This window comes from Ostrea edulis, chromosome 8, assembly GCF_947568905.1.
Source record: "Ostrea edulis chromosome 8, xbOstEdul1.1, whole genome shotgun sequence".
Classification (NCBI taxonomy): Eukaryota; Metazoa; Mollusca; class Bivalvia; order Ostreida; family Ostreidae; genus Ostrea; species Ostrea edulis.
This window is the reverse complement of record NC_079171.1, coordinates 27,340,759-27,356,674: the sequence shown is the minus strand read 5'-3', so window position 1 is coordinate 27,356,674 and position 15,916 is coordinate 27,340,759. Positions and strand designations below refer to the sequence as shown.

At 37.3% G+C, this 15,916-nt stretch overlaps 1 protein-coding gene across 1 annotated transcript; it reads left to right on the top strand.

Annotated features, from left to right (window-relative positions):
- Positions 1-2,583: 2,583 nt before the first annotated feature.
- Positions 2,584-3,775, top strand: LOC130049514 (uncharacterized). The gene is made up of 3 exons (XM_056147286.1): positions 2,584-2,896; positions 3,068-3,181; positions 3,350-3,775. Exons 1-3 carry the CDS (start codon positions 2,796-2,798, stop codon positions 3,573-3,575), a joined length of 441 nt encoding a protein of 146 aa, XP_056003261.1. The 5' UTR covers positions 2,584-2,795; the 3' UTR covers positions 3,576-3,775.
- Positions 3,776-15,916: the final 12,141 nt, after the last annotated feature.

Genomic DNA, 15,916 nt, shown 5'->3' with positions numbered 1-15,916 from the left:
TTATCATATTATGACAGTAATAAAGCACAATACTTGATAAATGGTTTCAAAAATCGATTTAGTCTAGAATTTTTGGGGGAAAGGAGACATCAATAGAGATCATGTTCGACAATTTAAAGTTTTAATTTTTTAAACAAAACATGAAACTTGAAGCAGCGAAAGTTAGAGCAAAGTATGCACAGGAAAGAGGCAGAGTTAAGGTATTCCATGTATAATGAACAATTCTGAAGGATTTAGATCAACATAAAAGTGTATTGTTAAATAATGATGAAAGTGAAGCAGATGAAAACTGGTAAATGATTAGAAGCTGACCTTTTTGCACTTAAGACTTTTTGGAAGAGTTGTCTGCCCTTTGTGAAAATAAGAAAAATCTAATTTTCTAAAAATGTGTGTGGTCAATGAGGAATTTTATTTCATATTTTCATGAAAAGACAGTGTATGTAACTTTTTACCAAGAGATAATTATGAAAACATAATTTGTTTGTAAAATATTGTAATAAAACATGCTTTTCCCATATACTTCAATGTTAAATTCTAGGTGAAATAAATCAGGCAGTAAACAAAATTTTGAAAATTTCTATGGTGGATTATTTTTATTTGATGAACCCTTCAAAATGATACCATGATTACAAATATTCCGCCATCCATTTATCAGATATGAAATATGGTCATTATACATTGAATACCTTAATTAAAGAACAAGCTTCAATTCAAGCTAATCTAAAGTTCCTGAACGTGAAATGGAGGAAACTGAAGGAGAGCTCAGGGCACTAAGCGAAGTATGCAGTAATGTAGATTCCTTGAATTCAGTTCAAATGGATAATGCTAAGGAAAACAGAACAGCCGCATTTATACTTCAACAGGTAGACATAAACAATAATTTTGTACGAGAGAATTTGAATGTTAATGCTCCTGAATTTTATCCCTTACTTGGTCTCTCTTACTGAGGGAATTGTACACCTCCCGATTTCGGAGGATATTCCTGTCCAGGTCATATAGGGGGGGGGGGGGGGGTGCTATCTATATTGATGGCCAAACGCCACCTGCTGACTCATCTCCAGAGCCAGGTTGGGTAACTGCTGTTGGCTTACATCCGACCCAGGTTGCAGGGGTAACGTCTGACACCATTGATTTGCTCGTGAATCGGTGTGTGAAGAGTGGCTGGGTGATTGGGGAGGTGGGCCGAGATTACTTTAGGGGGTCAAACTGTGCTCACCAGAGGTAGGTACTTTTTTGTGAAAAATCCACTTGTTTATTGGTAAATGTTATAGAGATTATTAGGATTTTGAATATGAACCTGTTTATTTGGTTTTTATACTCCCTGTTCTTTTTAATTCAACCTTCTAATACAACATTAACTTTTAACTCATTGTACATCCCAGTGTTATTCAAAGATTACTCAGGTGATTTTCACTTCCTATATTTAGTTATAATACTCAGGTTTTTATTTTTTAATACAGTAGTGATATGTCCAATTGAGGTATATGTACCATATTCTCGGTAAAGCTTAAACACATTCAATTGATCTTTTTTTCAATTATAAGATAAGATAACTTTTATTGACAATTACCATGTCGGTACATACAGTCACGGACATTGAAAGTACAATGATAACAAAATTAAACAGGTTAATTTATACTATCTTAAACACATTTGTAGAAAAACACGTGTTTACAAAATAATGGGAACGAGATCAACGCGCGTCTTTTCAAAAGAGTGTTCAAATTAGGATAACGCTTTGATTTCAATAGGGGGGTGGGGTCGAGTGTTTGACCAACTTTATTTGTTTTTCAAAATCCATCATAGACCATATCCATAAAAGGATTTCTTTTTTTTCTTTTTCTTGAAGCATCCATCACTCCCCTAATACATACCCACAAAACCTGCTAAAGTATAAATATGACATTTTCTCACCATTTGGTACAAAACGCATACATACTACTCTAGAATTCTACAAGACTGTACAATTGTGATCATGGCAGAGAAATTTCTGGAAATTTTGTAAGTATATGATTTGTCTTATACCATTTGGGAGGGTTTTTTTTTAACTCATGGAGATTAAAATTCTAAATAATTTTGAAGTAAAACGTTTAACATCAATAAAAAAAAGATTGGTAATTTTAAATTAAAACTCTCAAAAGTTTTTTGTCCTAAGTTTTTTGTTGTTGGTTACTTTGGAATCTAGTTATTTTTTATGCAAAATGTTCCAAAATATCGAGATCATGTTTAAGTTTAATTAATTGTACGAAGTATGTTCGTGCACTTTCCATTATACAGTGTACAGTTCCACTTTTCATTGGTGATATTTTTTTCTTCAAATTTACATAAAAGATTTGAGATTTGTATCGATCTTTACTTGTGTTTGCTTAAAAGAAATTCTTGTAACAACAGCAGTCCTACTTTATTTATCTAAAAAAAAAAAGAGAGATTATTGCTATAATTAATTTCAATTTTAAGTTTTTATTGAAATCATCATTTTCTTTTCAAATTATATATATATATATATATATAAGAAAGTGTGAATATATATCTCTCTTTTATCATATAGGAGGGATGAAAAACGCACATCGAGTCCATCATTTGGTGATTTTGAAAAAGAATGGTTTGACTTAGGGGTTGATTGGACACTTCCAATTTTAGAATCATAATATTCCCCATTAGATCCCTACTTATCATTAACTGGAAATGATGGAACAACACAGGATTTTCTAAGTCAGACGACATCTCCTTCCTCCTTGTCTGCTCAAACAAAGACAGTCACTTCTACCCTCCATGAACAGACCAAACTTCCAGTCATGCTTCACCAACAAAAACCCCTTCAATCTGACGACAGTAATGGAACCAGAAAAAGGCGCCTTGATGAAACAGAGGACTCCATCCCTTTATCTCTACTTAGGTAACATATATTAATATCATTTTGCATAAAATTTTGTGCATTTTTAAAATATATTTTAAGATTTGATTACTTTGTTCGTTTTTTCTAAGGATGTTAAATGATTTTTTTGTTCTTCTGGAAACATTTTTTTTATATCATTATCATATTCTTTTTTTAAAATTTATTTTACAGGAAAGACAATGCTACAAGCAAGAAGTCTTTAAAAACGCATCACCATCAGACAGTAATTTCCACTGATCCGCGCCACCAGCGAGATGAGGAACAAGCCATCTTGAACACATTTAGGTATGCAACGATATTAAAAAAACAACTTTTTCTTAAATTACCTCTTGACAGAGGTAGTTAGTACATGTATGTATTACTTGTATTTTTTTAATGCAGTAACATATAAACATCTACATATATTTTTTCTACAATTCGTTTTACTTAACATCGCTGTTTTATTTTATACAGAAAAAATAATGCCAAAAAATTTGAGGCACTTAGCACACGCTGTGCGACTCCTGAAAAGCGGGAAGAAAAGTCAGCCCAACCCCTTTACGAGGAATTTGAGGCGGTAAATGAGTTAATCAACTGTATACAGGCAGATCTGGCTCAAACGACCTTCCTGGTGACATATATTAAAGACTTTGTGCGCAAAAACTGTAAACGGAGAATACCCCTCCAGACTTTGTCCTAAGAGAGTTGATTCAGCAAACATTTTATCCGACTCCGTCCCAAGAGAGTCCATTCAGCAAACTCTGTAAATGATGAGGATTATCTTCAAAATGTAGATAGTGTTAATTTTTACTGGAATTTAGTGTTGATGATTGACGGTATGCACGAACTGTCCAATTACATTCTCTTTTGAAGTTGTTTAACATTGGAATTCAGATTAAAAAATACCAGTATTCTTTTTTATTCAGGTATTCTTGTTAATTGTTGGATTTATTGTTGTATACTATTTACTTGTGTTATTACGCATTTTTTGTCAAGATTTCTCGCCGTAACCTCTTTGCAAAGCAATTCTACGCCCCCCCCCCCTTTTTTTAAAATCAACATATGATATTATATAAACTTTACAACTTCACTGCAATATTGATTTTATAGAAAGACAATATCATAGTTTCAGTTTCATCGATATAAAAATATTTCTCAACAAGTCGAATAAAAAAAAAGTTGCCATAATCTAATATTATGATATATGTTGATATAAATGAAGGTGCAATATTGCTCAGTGCTATATAAACGGTTAATGTAAGAAATTTTAAACGACAATTGTGTTATAACACAAGTAAATAGTGAACAACAACAATTTAAGGTTCCTTTACGCTTCTGTAAATCTCGGATCTTAATTAAATGTTGAATTACGAGCTTGAAAGTTATGCACAGTTACACTTAACGATATACAGGATTATCTGATCTTCGATTTTGCGATGAATCGGAACTTTGAGTTGTGAACTTCATAACATCGATTGTCAAAACATATCATGAAAATTCTTTATCTTCGTAAGTTCTGTAAATACTGCTCAATTTCTCCCTTATAAATTTGTGAATCTGCAATATATGTTTATATTGAAGATGTAAAATAGAGAAAATGACGAACACTTGTACTTACTTACTAAAGCGTCTCTGGTGTTTGGAACATTTTAGTCTGGAAAGGTAAAACCTGGATTTTAATTTATAACACCTAGCAATTGTCCTTGAATGTGACCTTCATACTGATCCATGACCCAATTAAGAAAAAAATTACTGTAAACTCAACCCGTATGACCTTGACCTGATTTCTACCTTGACTGTAGATTTAACTGTTCCCTACCTTGTCTAATGATTTACTGACCTTGATCTTTATTTACATGTTAATGTGTGACCTAGAAACCGTAAAATGTACTTGACCTCGCTTAACTTTCAGTTTGACCCAATTTTAAAAAAAAGACTAAACTCAACCATATGACCTTGATGTTATGTACTTGACCTGTTTTAACCTTGACCTACTTTTCCCTTTTGACCTTGACCTCAATTATGAGTGTTGTGACCTTGATTTCATGACATTGACCTGATTTACGTTAGCTTATGACCTACTTTCCCCTTTTGACCTTGACCTCAATTATGGCGTCATCTTGACTGTAGATGCCTGTTCTCTACCCCCCTTACTACTCACAGTAGAGCTTTAAAGGCCGAGAAGGTGGAGAAGAGAAAGAAGAGGTAAACGATTGTTTAGATTTTTTACCATAGTTACCCATATACATGTATATATATGTAGGTAGGTACTTCTATTTCGGTACATGTATGTGGGTACTTCTATGTTGGTGACTATAACTTGATTGTTTGCAACAATGTAAGAATCAGTACTTCATTAATAAGGTGACAGCAGAAGCAGAACAAACGCCGGGGACTGCTCTGCCAGTAGACAGTAAGCTTTCATCGTTTCACACAAAATGTAAATATAGATTTGTATATCAAAATGCTGTTTATTTCATCTTATTGATTTAATTTTTAGATCAACACCTCAGGAAATTTCTCGACTGGCAGCAGACCATAGAGAAGAGCCGGTCGCAGAAGGAGGCCAACCAACACTGTAACCAGGTCAGAAAGATCTGGGGGAGCGTTGACTCAACTTTCTCCCTTCCTGGGCTGCTGCATTTGGATACGTTAAGGGACACCTGGCTCCAGGAGGTTAGGGCGGACTGGGCTCCAGGGACCGTCCGAAGTTATCTTGGTAATATTTTTGCAGTATATAATGGAAATACAAAGTTGGAATTGTGACTACCAAGTGATAGTCATACCATAAGACATGGGTGTATCACCATGAGACTATGTGTCATGTACATTCATGACCTCTTTATGACCTTGACTTTTGATCTCAAGGTCAAAATTGTAGGTTTATGCCATGGATTTGTGTTCGGACTATATTTTCAATTTTCTTCTACAAAGGCATACCATATTTTTACACTCAGGAAAGAGGTAATTTATACCTATTAACAACACCCTTTGGGAGATTGGGGTAAGCGGGGGGTATTCTTAGTGAGGACTATATTTTCAATTTTCTTCTACAAAGGCATACCATATTTTTACGCTCAGGAAAGAGGTAATTTATACCTATTAACAACACCCTTTGGGAGATTGGGGTAAGCGGGGGGTATTCTTAGTGAGCATTGCTCACAGTACATCATGTTTTTGCAGGCTCACTCAAGGATTTCTTTGAGTTTTTACTGGACGGTAATTTGATTGAGGCGCCCGCGTTCCATGTGGCGGAACGAAAGATCAGGAGGTGGGCTCCGGTCTCTTCGGACTGAGCTCCACAAGAGACGGGTCGCAAAAAGGGCAGACGAACGATGACGGTAAGTTAATTTTTACTCTTTGATAATCAATAAATTGAGTTTTGATGTGAAGGTGATAATCAAGGTGTTGTTATACACCCGGACAAAGGTCAGGTGGGTATATAGAAATCACTCTGTCTGTCTCTCCGTCCGTCTGCCTGTAATGACTCTAGAGTTTGTCAAAGAGCGATGAAGACCTTCGCTAGTTTTCTGACGGCCAGCAGGGACCCAACAGAGGCGGAATTTACCATAATGAGAAACTTCCTTCTCATAAACATCCTAATAGATAATGCCCAAAGAGCAGGGACCCTTGTTAATCTTAAGCTTTGGCATGTTCGCCATGCCGAGGTTTCTGGCGAGGACCATATTCTTGTCGTGAGTTATTATTAATTTTTACACATCAATAGGGCTTGTAAGTTCGACTTTGAGGGGAATATTCGATGCGGTACTGTTTGGATTTTTCAGGTTGCAGACCACAAGACGGGACATATTGCCCCAGCCACGCTGGTGTTGGGATCCACCTTGTGGGGATGCCTAGAGACCCTACTGGAAGTTCGTGCGCGTCTTCCAGGATACAACGCGGACCTAGACGAGGACAGGGCCGCTGTTTTCCTGACGTGGCCAGGCAGGACACACCAACCCATGCCGATGACCAATTCATCACTTGATAAGGCCATCAAGAAAATTCGGGCGGAGGCTGACCAGAAGAAAAAACATGTCTGCGACGCAGTTGAGGAAAACAGCAGCGACCACGGTAGATAATGTAACATACGAAAGATATATAGAAAACAAATTGATAGATGAATGAGTGAATACATAGAAGGTCCGGGTTTTTTTCCAGGTCCGTCATAGGTTTCCTCAAGCAAAGGACCCACTGGCTCAGCAGATGAGCCACCGTTCGGCAACCCAAGACAAATATTATATGCTGACCCAACAGAAAAAAAATTCAGTCCGGATGGTCCGAGTCATAGACATCAAGAAGAGGTATATTTTTGTTTAATTTAGATACAAGAAGTGACATGAATTTTCAATCATGGAAAATACAATTCTTTGAAATTCATATTTGTATTACCATTAGGCACAGGCACTGGAAGCAGGCCCATCTGGACCAATCATTGAGAAAATAACAGATGAGGACGACCCACTGCCATTCGTATGCATTGATAAACAATTCTATATCTTAAAGACCCATCTCATGACCGTACGGTCAGTGAAAATGTAGGCGGAGCCTAATATAAACAGATGTTATTTACCTGGAGTGGCCAGGGTCTACCAAGGTGTTAATTGCTATATCCCATGGCACTCAAAGAAATACACAGAGACAGAACATGGTAGAAATCTACCTGTCCATGCTTTTTTTTTTTTATAGTTTTGATATACACAGGACCTGTCTCAGGGACCTCTGCAGAGTTTCTTTGGCCATAGTGTTTGAATAATGGTTGTATTAATCCTAAGGGTAGCGGACACACATTCTACACCCACCCCCTCTTTCTCTCTCTCTGTCATTGACTCAATGAATAATTTCTGTTATAATATAGAGGTATCATAAATTGATGACAAATTATTTCAATAGGTTACAAGTTTTAGAAATTATTGTGCAAATTATTGTTTGGTTTTTGATTGTGTAATTTATAATACATATACAGGTATTTAGAGGGGGAAATTACAATTACATTGAAATTGCATTGTTCAGGGGCCTTTTTAAAAACAATTGAATGACAAGAAAATAGCAGATGTGGACAGGTCATTGCTATCAAAACTCAGGTATACTGTGCTTCCTCAAGATCTAAAGAATGCCTGTAGATACTGGTTGTTATTGTTATCAAAACATCTCTCTGGGGTAGCCCCAGACCACAGTGTCTGCAGATGTCACTCCACCTGAGATCTATTGTTAAATGTTTGATTGGCAGGCAGATTACAATTTGGGGGTGTCAACTTAAAATTGGGTCTTTAAAAGTAATGTATACATTGAATTCAATATGAACAACCTAGGTAACATTCATACATTTTCTAAGATACTGGTGCCCCATATATAATGTTAGGTATGTAATATTGGATGTGTAGATATGTATATATATATCCATATGTATCAATATATATCAGTATTCAATCATGCTTTTATATTTCAAAGGTGTCGGACACACCAGTTTCGAAGACGTTGAGGGGCCTGCAGGGAGGTGGGACGGCAGAGCTCTGGCCAGTGTTTAGGGAAGAGGTAACTACCAAGGATATGGTGTTCTCCTTAAATGATATCTGACATACTTTGATGAATATTCATATATGCCCCTACATGTAAGCACATATAAAGGTACCTACAATTTGGTACCCACATCAAGATACCCACATACAGGTTCCCACATACAGCTACTTTCATAGAAGTTCCTAAAACAGGCATACACATACATGTACCCAAATACTAGTACCTGCATACATGTACCCACATACAGATACTTACATACACCAAATACTGGTACCCACATACAGATACCTATCTTCAGTAACCATTGAAATTATTTCATATGTTGCAGGATGATGAGAGAGCAGATCAGGGTAGGAAGGAGGAGGAGCGGGAGAAGGAGGTCCGGGAGGAGAAGAGTAGGGGGAAGGAGGAGAGGGAAGGGGAGATGGAGAATGAGGAGGAGGATGAAGAAACAATGGTAAATATCAATGATACAGTGGTCTCTTTAAATCCCCTCCGAGATACTGAGAGATGGATTTCCATTTAAGGAACTTAAAAATTGTCTTCCTCATCTACACCAAAAAGTATTTGATCCTTTTTTAAAGAATATGTGTCCATCAGAAGAAGCAGATGAGGAGGAGGATTCAAGTTTTTTCCCTTCTCTGCCAAAAATTAGGAGAAGGGGTTTATTTGTAACTGACAAACAGGGATCAAAGCTGAAAGAGGACTTATGCTCCAAATTTTCAAAGGGCCACCCCTCCCTTCTACCAAGAGTGTTCACAATGTTTTGTCCTCATGGTAGGAAAATAATTATTATACATGTAGATCATTATTATTTGGGTAGAATTTATTTCGAGGTTTTCACTTGTATGATGTATTACATGATTACCCTGCTATATCTATGAAATGTATCAATATTTACTGTATTTAGTGATTTTAATGTCACATGTTTAACTAGTAGTTTTGAAGAGTATTAATTTGAAATAATCTGTTTATTATCAATCATGAAATGTCTAGTTTTTTATGGGTTTCAAGATAAAGGATCTGATTATAATTGGTTTTGTTGCTAGGAGTATGTTATGGGTTTCAAGTCATGAAACTGCATGAATCACCAGATGTTCCATTCACACTGTTAAGGACAAGATTCAGGCAAGGTATGTGTACTCAATCAGTCTCAAAACATATGTTTTATGGAATATATAATCATTAATTAGCTTACTGGAGCTCTATCTGTAATCTATAGATTGTCCGTCTGTACAAAGCGTCATAGATTTGTAAAGGAAAAAGTAGTTTAACTAACAATAGGGATTGACAATTTAACAAAAAGTATTTAAAGACCCATCTCATGACCGTACGGTTGGTTAAAATGTAGGCGGAGCCTAATCTAAACAGATGTTATTTACTTGGAGTGGCCACAGTCTAACAAGTCTTAATTGGTATATCCCGTTGGCACCCACAGAAATACACAGAGATAGAACATGGTAGAAATCTACCTGTCCCTGCTTTTTTTAAAATATAGTTTTGATATACACAGGACCTGTCTCAGGGACCTCTGCATGGTCATAGTGTTTGAATAATGGTTATATTCCTAAGGGATACACAAATATTAGTATCTACATACAGGTACCCACAAACAGGTACTCGCATGCATGTACTAATATACAGGTACCAACATACATGGACCCACCTACAGGTACCCATATACTAGTTCCTACATATATTTATCCATATACAGGTACCCACATTCAGCTATCCAAAATCGAGTACTCAGTTACATCTGACCCAGATTGAGGTACCGACACAGAGGTACCCACTTACAGGTACCAACATGTATGTACCCACATACAGGTACCCAAGCACTAGTACCAACATACCAATACCCACATAGAGGTACCAAATTATTGTACCCACACACATGTAGCCACATACAGGTGCCGACTTACATGTGCCCAGATACAGTTACCCACATACAGGTTCCTACATACAGGTACCAATAAACATATACCCACATACAGGTACCCAATATGCATTTACCAATATACTGGTACCCAAGCAGTAGTACTTAGATACATGTACCCATATACAAGTAGCAATATTGAGGTACCCACATTTTAGTACCTACATACATGTACCGACATACAAGTACCCACACAGTTAACCACATACAGGTATCTAAATATTAGTACCTACATACTTGTACCCACTTACAGGTACCCACATACAGGTACCTTAATACTAGTACCTACATACATGTAAGGTTGGCAGTGAAATTGGTAACTTGATTTCAATAGAATATATTTTACTTCAGAACTATCATGGCCCGCAGAGAAACACCCGACGCAAAGGCCATTCAGGTGGTGAGGAGTGGAGACGATCCTGAGGGGTTCAAGATCAATTGGATCGACGAGTTGAAAGGTATGATATGAACCACCATTATTTTCTATAGGAAAATAGTAAGAAACATGAATTCTATTCAATTTCCAATATCCCATTCACAATTTTTCCAGGAAGAGGTGTGTTTGCTGTAAGGGAATTCAGAAAAGGGGACTTTCTCCTTGAGTACAAGGGAAAGCTGTGTCGTAGTGGCTACGGCACATATATGTTTGAGTTCCAATTGAATGGGAAAGATTATCGGTATGTTTTGATTGCTACCTTATGCACATGCTGAAAATTTGTTGAATGTTTTGAAAAACAATAAACGATCATATACAGTTTATTTGTACTGTAAGAAGCTTTCCATGTGTTACTTTGTTTTCAAATTTGTTGCTATATAACCCCAAACATGTTTTAGGCTGGATGCAACCGAGGAAGACGGTAGTCTTGGTAGTCTGGTCAATGACGGTGTGGCAGATACCAACGCCGTGGCAAGGTCTGTGATGGTGGATGGGCAGCCAAGGCTGCTCCTCTTTGCAAACCAAGACATTGCTGTAGAGGATTTCAGTTACAACAGGGGTTTGGTACGGCAGTATCCTTGGAGGGTAAAGGTAAATCTCAAAGAAATCATTGACAGACACATACCGACACATCTAGTCAAGTGGCGAAACAAGATTGCAGATCGTGTCAGAGTTTTGAGATGGAAATCCAAGACATACATTATAACATACACATTTTTCTCATATAACTTGCATGTCTGCATTATGGTATGAAATGTCAGATATGTAGGATAATACTATTCGGTATGTAGTGTAAATTATTGAGGTATATAGTGCTAAGTATGTAGGTATGTTGTGTTATATATGATGGATTACATGTGCAGATATGATATTTATGCCACACACAGGTACCTATATACAGGTGCCTCCATACAGGTACGCACACACAGTTACCAACAAAGTACCTATACACAGGTAGCCACATACAGATACCCAAAGACAGGTAGCAGCATAAAGGTACCTTTAAAAGTGGCCTGGATTCTGTGTCTAAGTTGTACCAAGTGTGGGTACCAGAGTCCTCGCCAAAAGTTGTACATGGAAGTAGAGTCTACTAGGCCGGGTAGAAAAACCGCCCAACTTAATGTAGCAATGTCCCTGGGGCAAATGGGCACCAGCCTTACCACCGAGGGAATGCGGGGAATGTTCCTGACAGCCAACGTCCTTCCTGCTTCAGCCAGCAGCATGCAGGAGACTGCTAATAAAGTAAGCAAAAAAGTAGCCCAGGTCAACGAAATGAGTATGAAGAAGATTAGAAGTGAATTACAAGAAACAAAATGTGATATGCGGACTTCCTGCTACTACACCGATTCGTGTCGAAGAGGATGCCAGATACAACAACTCCATGTTTAGTGGGGTGGGGAGAACACCGTTCCAGGCGGGGACCAAGTGACATACACAATGTGTGAAAATGTTACGAAAAGGGGAAAAAATGTTTCTGTATATTGTGGAAATAAACTCTGCAAACAGGGTGAAGTTTTGAGGAGAAGGGGAATCCAAGTAACTTGTCCGAACCATGATAATTGCACAGCAAACTTACCAGCCGACTCACTTACAGGTACCCACATATAGGTACCTTAATACTAGTAACTACATACATGTACACAAATTATAGTATCTACATACATATACCCACATACAGTTACCGACACACAGTTACCCACATACATGCACCAACATACAGGAACCCAAATACAGATACACAAATATTAGTATCTACATACATGTACCCACATGCAGGTACTCGAATGCATGTACTAATATACAGACACCGACATACATGGACCCACATACAGGTACCCATATACTAGTTCCTACATATATTTATCCATATACAGGTACCCATATACTAGTTCCTACATATATTTATCCATATACAGGTACCCACATTCAGGTATCCAAAATCGAGTACCCAGTTACATCTACCCAGATTGAGGTACCGACACAGAGGTATCCACATACATGCACCCACATACAGGTACCAACATGCATGTACCCACATACAGGTACCCAAGCACTAGTTCCAACATACCAATACCCACATACAGGTACCAAAATTATTGTACCCACACACATGTACAGGTGCCGACTTACATGTGCCCAGATACAGTTACCCACATACAGGTACCTACATACAGGTACCAATAAACATATACCCACATACAGGTACCAATATGCATATACCAATATACTGGTACCCAAGCAGTAGTACTTACATACATGTACCCACATACAAGTAGCAATATTGAGGTACCCACATTTTAGTACCTACATACATGTACTGACATACAGGTACCCACATACAAGTACCTAAATAAAATAATTTCAGAATGCACGTCTAAACGAGGAGGAAGAGGCAGTTGTGAGTGAGGCGGTAGAGCGGATCCGTTCAAACCTGACGGTTAATCCTCAGTTCGAGATAACAATATTTCAACAATTTACCTGTTGAGGAGACCAACTGTGTTATCTATCTATCTGTTCATCTATTTATTTATCTCTAATATTTAATTTCCAGTATTGGAGGGATGGGAACTGAATCCTGAAAATCCAAACCTCTACAGGATGAAGCCCAAGGCGTACCAAATCACCAAACGACACCTACCAGATCATATCCGAAGGGTCAAGGTAAAGAAGATAACATTTTATCCTTCACATGCTCAATTATTTAATTTGAATTTCTCATAGAAGTTTTGAGATTGACCTCTGTTTACAAACTTATTTCTTTCAGAGAAGTGGAGTCCCCATTGAGAAACAATTTAGCGGCCTGAGGCCGCTAACGATCAAATTAAGAAGGTGTGATGAAGAGGTAAATATCTATTACAAAGACAATAGTCATAAATTCATTTGAAATAAAGATATTAAATAGATATCAACTGACAGAAGATGTATCTAGAGGATAATAACTTTAATGATCATGGATTGATTTATTGAATATTGTATGGAGACGTTGCCATTCCCGGTGAAGGGCTACAAAATTTCGGCCTATGCTCGGCGCTTATGGTCTTTGAGCAAGGAGGGATCTTTATCGTGCCACACCTGCTGTGACACGGGACCTCGGTTTTTGCGGTCTCATCCGAAGGACCGCCCCATTTAGATGCTTCTTACGACAAGCAAGGGGGTACTGAGGACCTACTCTAACCCGGATTCCCACGGGACTAATGATCATGGAAAATAATTTAAAGGACCATAGCCTATTATTTTATGGGTATACTTTACATGAACTACTAGAACAATTGTGGTAAATATAATCATAATCAAAAGACTAGCTATACAACTGCCAATGCTGGGACTGCACAAGATTTCACCAGTCTATCATCAGATACTAATCGTAAACAGGATACAGATGGTCCTTCTGTCCCAATGAATCCAGTCTGTCCCCATCGTCATCCTCAGGCGTGGGTCAATGCCTTGGAACAAGTCCACTACTTTTCACAAAGGGAAGACATTTTATTCTTTCCCTCCAATATTTGATGATACATATAAATGGAATATTTAAATAGTATGAAGAAGTTTTCCTGAAATTTAGTTGATGGAACTCTAATTTATCTACATTCATTATTTGGTTCATGGTTGGCTGCTTTCTTTGGTGAAATTGAATATGGCATCCAGTCTAGAAATCAACACATCCGACAAATCTACACTAACTGCTTTGACGATTTCTGGTAAAATCTCCAACATATTAAGAGACGTACTAAACCAAGAAAGTTTACTAACGTTCTCCACGGTTCAAATGATACATGACTTGGTGAATTGGATATCCAATCCGTGGAACATCTCATCAATCAGAGAAAGAAATGCAGATCCTCAGATGCAAGAGGTTAAGTGAAGAAAAATCCTGCATTCAAACATGTCCCAGTACATTTAATGTATATAACTTTTATGTGTTTTACAACAATTTACAGATGCCCTGGTCCCTCCAACTTCGCCACACAGAGTACTTGGCCCAAGATTCTGTAAAGCATTATTCAAGAAATGAAGGGATAGTAGAAATAGTGTGAGGTTTGTGTTGTTTTGTTCTTGTTGTGTAATCTTTAATTGTTATGTTTGGGAAATTTGTGAATGCTGCGGATCAAACAACAAACATAAGTCCGTTATGAAATGATTGGAGGTAGATGGGAATCCTCATCTTGCTCTTTTATCTACAAGGAAGATTTGTAATAGCGAGGAAATATGTTATGACTATGGAGAGGAAAACCTGCCATGGAGAAGAAAGCTGAATTTAAAGAAATCTTATTACCCCACCCACAATCTCTACCCCAGGAATCTTAAAAGTTACAATTTTTGTAGAGGTCTTTTTACAATACACTATGCATTTAGTATTACTTAAAGATGGGCGATTGTGGAGGACATTTTTGAAAATTCGTCAATTTAAGACAGTTTTTGCTCAGGGCCCAGGGGTGCAGGAGCCCGACATTTAAAACTGATGCCCATTTACCCCAAAGATGCTTCATACCAAATTTGAAAGGAATTGAAATAGTCCTTATCAAGAAGTTAAAAATGTTCTATTGTTCGCACACTTATTAACTGACCAATTTTGCCCCTCATTGATACCAAAACCTCTTTCCCTGGGATCAACAAATTTACAGTTTTTGTAAAGGACTATCTGTTCTGTCTAAATATCCATTTAGATTCAATTCAATAGCACAAAAGAACATGTTCTTACAGTATTTTACACATAAACACTATACACCAAGTTTGTCAGAACCTTTACCCATTGCATCCTAACATTTACAATTTTGGTAAAGAGCTTCCTACTCTACATCGCTGCATTTATCTTTTTCTTACACATGCGCTGTTGTAGATATGAAAATTGATGATTTTTGGCAATTTTGCCCCGCCTTAAGACCCCAGGGGTACAAAAGAACTGAAATCTACAACTTATCAATTTATGCCCCTTTGTCTCAAATATGCTTCATACCAAAACTGAAAAGAGTTGGGATTGCAATTAAAAATGTTCATTTGTGAACGGACGACAACCAATTCGAATTTTTCACAGGAGTTTCCTCAGCAAAGTCCGCTTTTAGTCTTAACACACATTATAATAAACTTTTCACAACAGGATTTTAGCCTATATGGATAAAAGAGTTCAGTGTCAGATAACAATGTATAAACT

Coding starts and splice junctions, on each gene's coding strand:
- LOC130049514 (XM_056147286.1), top strand. CDS start 2,796: ATGCTTCACCAACAAAAACCCCTTCAATCTGACGACAGTAATGGAACC. Junction 2,897..3,067: donor ATCCCTTTATCTCTACTTAG/GTAACATATATT, acceptor TTTATTTTACAG/GAAAGACAATGCTACAAGCA. Junction 3,182..3,349: donor GCCATCTTGAACACATTTAG/GTATGCAACGAT, acceptor TATTTTATACAG/AAAAAATAATGCCAAAAAAT.